Here is a 5,738-nt window from a genome sequence, read left to right as displayed (position 1 = left end):
TTACTGCACTTGACTAATTTTTCTTTTAGTGGGTGATGTCCCTACCCATAGCAGGGGGGTGGGACTAGATGTTCTTTAAGGTCCCTTCCAATGCAAGCCATTCTGTGGTTCTGTGATAAAGGTGTGACTGCTGGATGGATAGTCACCTTTTTGAAGAATTTTTAGAGCTACCAATAAACTGACCACCAGACAGCTGAACTTCCACAGCACATTTACCTTCAAAGGTCACAATACAGTGAGTTGTCGTTAACTGGGAAAGCTTTGTCAAGCTGTAGACAGGCATTTTACCTTAAGTTACAAGAACTGAATTGTTTTATCTTCTCCAAGTTGCTAAATTCCTCCATAGTACACTAACACAGATCTCACTTCAGCACAGACAGTTTTATAGCATAGCCTGAGAGAAACGTGAGCCCATTTCTTCTGATTATTTTTAATTCAGACTTCATTGTTGTTTCTCCTACTCAACTTTCACTGAGTATGCATTGGGGGTGAAAGGTGAGAAACTCATGTTTTAGAAAAAAAGATGTGCTGCTGCATCCTTCTCCTTCTCTGCAGCTGTAGTCTTGTGTTCCTTACTGTGTGAAAATTGGCAAAATGCAAATGAGAAAGCTGTTACTGCACTAAGTAACATTCTTTTTCATCTACACTGAAGAAGCCAAGTGATGACTATTTAATTAGGCTTGTGAAACAGCTTAAATACTGAGCCTGTAGGTATGTCTTTTTTTCTCCTGTATGACTCTGTTTCTGCAGCCTGTAAAGAGGGATTTAGTGCTGGAGGTGAGGAACTCTCCTGCTTTCAGTAATTCAGCCCCTACACAGGCACAGAGACACTGCTGAGGAGGAGACCAGGAGCATCCTGTGACAATATGCACCGTGGCCAATCTGACCTGTTCAGACCTGGCATGTTTCTCAGTGAGTGAGACTTCAGAAGCCACTCAGTAGCATATACATTGCACATGTCCTCCAGCTGCTTACAAGAGCTGCTGAGAACCAGCCACATCTATTGCTGGCTCTGGCCTGCCATGTGCAGTCTGCTCTCTCCCCTTCACAGCATTTTTGTACCAGTCCCCTAAGACCTAATCCTCTTAGCTTGTGTGCAGGTGGAAATAAACTTTCTTCTCCACCCTCCAGTCAGTCAAGATTAATGTCCCTGGTTGCCACTGCAATAAGGTTGAGTTCTGGTTTTGATTTCCATTTTGGTCCTGGGAGAGTGGTTAAGGAGACCAGTCTCTGCAGTCTCACAGAACCTGACTGATGTCATCTAGTTTTGCCAGGGTTATGGGCCAGGTGCTGCTGGTCCTCTAGTTTCCTTTCCCCTGAGAGATGTCTTCAGTCTCTCAGTTCAGTGCCATTGATCTTTACATCCTGGAGATCACACGATCCTCTCCCACAGGAAGTTTATTTCAAGTTTCAGCAGATGTCAGCTGATGCTTCACCAGGACTTCTGAAGTGGTACTAACGCTGATGTGGTTGTCACAGATGAGGTTAACATGAAGGTGAACACAGATGCCTCCTTATGCAGAGGTGACTGGACATTTTCTGGTCTGAAGACAGCCTGTAAGTGCTGGGAGCAGCTAGCCCACCTCAGAGTGTGCACAACTTTCCTGACAAGCTGTCCTGACCTACCGCAGGCTTTCCTTTGTGTGTTGCAAGTTGGAGTGCAGTGTTCAACACGATAGCAGTGAGCACTTCTGGTAACCCCTTTAAAGAATCGTTTCACTGCTCTCTAGATATAGCCATGAGTCATTTTGCCTTCTTAAGCTGATCCAGAGACTGGGTCAGTCAGGTGGAGGTGGCATCTCAAAAGCTGATTGTGCAGGAAGAAATCTTTCTGGATTAGCTGGGATTGCCTATTTCAAAGCAGAGGCTCTGTGCCTCCAGCTGACACCTTCTAAGACTGACCCTACATAAGGAATTTAAAGTCAAACTTAATGTAGTAAAACTTCAGTAGAAAACTACTGAAAAGGTGTCAAAAGATTGAATTGAGTTTAAGCAAGAGCCTATAGAGAGTAATGTCCTACAGAGGCTTCTGCAATGTTCCTGTGCTTCCACCCCAGCACTGAAGTGGATGACTGATGGGACATGAGGAATGCTACCTGGAGACTTGCCTCTACTTTCTAATCCCTACCCTTCCACTGAAAACATCCTGTGAGCAGTGAGGGGACAGATATCTCAGAATGTCTGGGCCTCTTGGGAATGGATGGTGTGTGCTCCTTCTTGGGACCCTGGTAATCTGAGCTTTCTGTCTCTGGTGATGAAACATTGCCAAGCTCTTTTGTGCTCCCCATAAAAGATGAAGCTGCTGTCTGGCCCCTGGGTGCCTTCTTGCCTTTTGAGGCTGTGGTGGCTGTATCTCGCTACTACTTTTCAGCTTTGGCTGAGCACTTTGGATATATATCTGGTTGGTCACTCTTGGCACATGGTACAATAGCATATGCTTCTGTTTTGCTCCTTCCTACTCCCCTTTGTGAATAAAGTTTACTTCTTTGTTGGTTGGTTTTAGGCAGAGGTTGTGTTCTCTGAGAACTCTCTTCCCCTGGTCACTGTGCCTCAGGCTTTATTATAGGGGCTATACAAATAGAAGTGCCAAGAATGGGGCAGGACTTATACAGCCACAGTGTTCTTTGTTGACATTCCCAGCAGTACTTCAGGTACTATAAGATTTCTTGGACAACTGCAGCTTTACATGCAGCACAGCTTTTCTGGGAGCAGAAAACTGTGTCAGCTATGGGTCTACATTTCCTCCCCAGGACTCCTATTGCCCATTGCACTGTATATGGTGTCTGCAAGATGTGTACATCAGTTCAGAGCCTGACCAGAGCAGTGAACACTCTGTTGCTTTCAGTGGGCTGACAGCACATCCTCTGACCCTCTTGCAGCTGTTTTGGTCATAGCAAAATAGTTTGACTGTGGTCAGGGTTCCCTCACACATGTTTTAACAAGTGATAATTCTTAAAAGGGCAGGCAGGGTTTTCAGATGTCAGGGAGGAGGATGCTGCTGGGTACATTGTGCTGCTCTCCTGTATGTCGTGTTGTCCCTTGTCATGTGCCCAGAAAGCATGGGCACCACAGAGATTGCTAGTACTGGGCAAACTGACTGTGTAGATCTGATGACTTGTAAGGTGATAGAGGCCTCAACTCATGTTTGGGCTTCACCTTAAGAGGTTGCCATGAGTTATGTTCACTGTTGAGGCTGCTAATCTATGGGGCAGCAATATTTTTAAGGGAGATTCTGGTGCACTTCAGCCTCCCAAGGCTTGCTCTGAGATAGGAGACTGAACGAATGCTGTGATTAACAACCACACCGCTCTGAGAGTCCTTTAGTTACTCATCCTTCTCCATATCCCCATAATCATTAAAAAAAATAAACCAGCAAACCCACTATCTTGATTAACCATTTCTATGTGGATTACATTTTTCTATCCCATGCTGGAGTACAGATCAGTATGTTTCTCCTGGATGCACTCTAAGTAGCAAGAGGCTAGAAAGCCCTTCAACATCTCTTACTGCCAGGTCAGTGTGATGTGTGCAAGTGAGACATTCATGTTTGCAGACAGCTGCCAGTTGTGCTTTTCCCAAAATGTGCCAAGTTATGCTGGGGGTAAATGTTATGTAATCACATTTCCTTGGAGGATGAACAAAGTTCTATGGTGTAATCACCTGGTAAGCACAGAAGAAAGATGGTGGAATCTGTCAGCTTGGAGAACTGGAAGTAGACTGAGGGGGGGATGTTTTTGTTTTGTAGTTGGGGTGAATGCCTCAGCTCCAGCTTGAGGTTGCAACATCAAACTTCATGGCACTTCAAGTAATTGCAGGGATGTTAAAAGCATGAAGTCAACACTTACGCAGAAAGGGTTTCTTAATCTTTGTAGTAAAACTGGTTAAAAAATAAAAGAAGAAAATAGTGTGCTCTGTGACTTGATCTGGATTAAGAATATTGTGGAGTTTGGGGAGGGGGAGAGGAACCATTTACACCTAAATAAGTGAGTTTTGATGGGTTTTCAATAACCTGAAGTTTTTTGTGTTTGCATATTGCCTTCAGAGGACACACACCTGCTTGTCATTTTGGCATGGCCCATCCTTACGCTTTAGAAGGCATCTCTCATAACTGGGGAACAGAACCCAAAAACAGTCTTGCCCATGACTATGGAAATAAATCAGTCCAGAAGGAGATCAGACAACAGGTTGAGCTATAGATGCTGAAAACTTGAAGCTGATAGATTGCACCTCGACTCTGTCTCTCCTCTCTTGCTTTTACTGTCACCTTTTTTTCCCCTTATGCCTCATACTGCTGTCGATTTGCAATCCTACTTCTAAAGCTGCACATTTAATTAATTTGTAACTAACCTTGAAAAATATTTTAAGACCTTTTAAACCACATTTTCCCCCCTCTTGGTTTAGAGCACATGTGTACTGTGGTGTATTTTGATGACTGCATGTCAATACATCAGTGCAAGATCTCTTGTGAGTCCATGGGAGCTTCCAAATACCGATGGTTTCACAACGCCTGCTGCGAGTGTATCGGGCCAGAATGCATCGACTATGGCAGCAAAACTGTAAAGTGTATGAACTGCATGTTTTGAAGCAGGAAATCTGTCACACAGCAATACTGAGGCCAAAGTAATCTCTCTCAGTTACAGAGAGGGGGATTGCAGATACTGTGTCGTGGTGGAGTGCCTGCTGGTTGCAATGAAATGTACCTGGTTGGGAAAAAAAAAAGAGATGTATAAAATCTGAAAACTTTGGGGGTTTGGTTTTTTTTATTCATGTAAGCAAGGCTAACTAGTAGATGTTTAAACATTATGTTTTAAGCTTATTTTTCTTTATTTCTGCTCGAATGGTACAGTCATGCTCATTGTTGTTGTTCTGATTGCATTCAGATCAAAGGAAAACGTTGACTATACTGGTTTTCAGAATATAGTGCTCTATCTTGTAGTGTAGAGTAGGGAAACCTTAAGAATATGGTAATGAGAGTTCCATTATCTAAGTTCAACAAATAAATAAATGGCTGCTAGGTTTGAGTGGGGGTGGTTGTTCTTTAGAGGCAAGGTTTTTTGGGGGGTTGGTTTCTGGGTTTGTTGGGTTTTTTAACTTTATTACCTTCCAGTTTTTGAGTTTAGCTTTCTATTGTGAAAGTGGTATTTGGGGGAAAAGGTAAATTCATGGTTTCCCTTCAAGTTCAACCCATGGGCTGTCGTGGATAAAATCCTCACTTCTTAGAAGGGCTGCCCAGCAAAACACTATGTATGGGACACTTTTCTTCCAAGTCTCACTTGGCCCTGCTCTTGTAAGTACATTGTGGGGCCTATGTTGCATAATTTATGTGTTACAAAAGGTGATCTTTTCATTCTCTTAGATCCCAAAATAAAGCTGTTAAGTGCAGTTGCATCTCCTGCCCTTTGCGCTGTTCTCCAGGGTTGCTTACTCCCTGAATGTTCAGTCCAGCAAAGGAAACATGAAAGGCTATTATAGATTCAATGACTAAAGGAATAAAGTATAATGAAATGATACAAACAAGCAAGTTGTACAGAGCTCCCAGCTATGCAGCAGGCAGCAAGTATGTTCCCATTTAGTAGCTGGCTGTGAATATTTATTCCAAAACTTTTATTATTATTAAATCCCCCCCCTTGAAGTGTTGTCAGTGAAAAAGGAAATAGGTGTCTGAACAGCAAGGTTAGAATGTTCTGAGTGTAGAACATTGTCCATTTTTCTAAGTAAGAGTTTTTATATGTTGGCAG

General features: G+C 43.2%; 1 protein-coding gene across 1 annotated transcript in view; it reads left to right on the top strand.

Annotated features, from left to right (window-relative positions):
• The window catches only part of TWSG1 (twisted gastrulation BMP signaling modulator 1), a 20,583-nt gene extending 15,710 nt beyond the window's left edge, over nt 1–4,873 (top strand). The window contains exon 4 of the mRNA XM_009073216.1: nt 4,402–4,873. Within this exon, the coding sequence (XP_009071464.1) occupies nt 4,402–4,583 (182 nt within the window). The 3' untranslated portion in view covers nt 4,584–4,873. The remainder of the gene's footprint in view (nt 1–4,401) is intronic.
• Nucleotides 4,874–5,738: the final 865 nt, after the last annotated feature.

Source organism: Acanthisitta chloris, unplaced genomic scaffold (genome assembly GCF_000695815.1).
Source record: "Acanthisitta chloris isolate BGI_N310 unplaced genomic scaffold, ASM69581v1 scaffold25374, whole genome shotgun sequence".
Lineage (NCBI taxonomy): Eukaryota > Metazoa > Chordata > Aves > Passeriformes > Acanthisittidae > Acanthisitta > Acanthisitta chloris.
This window is presented reverse-complemented; position numbering and strand designations above follow the sequence as displayed.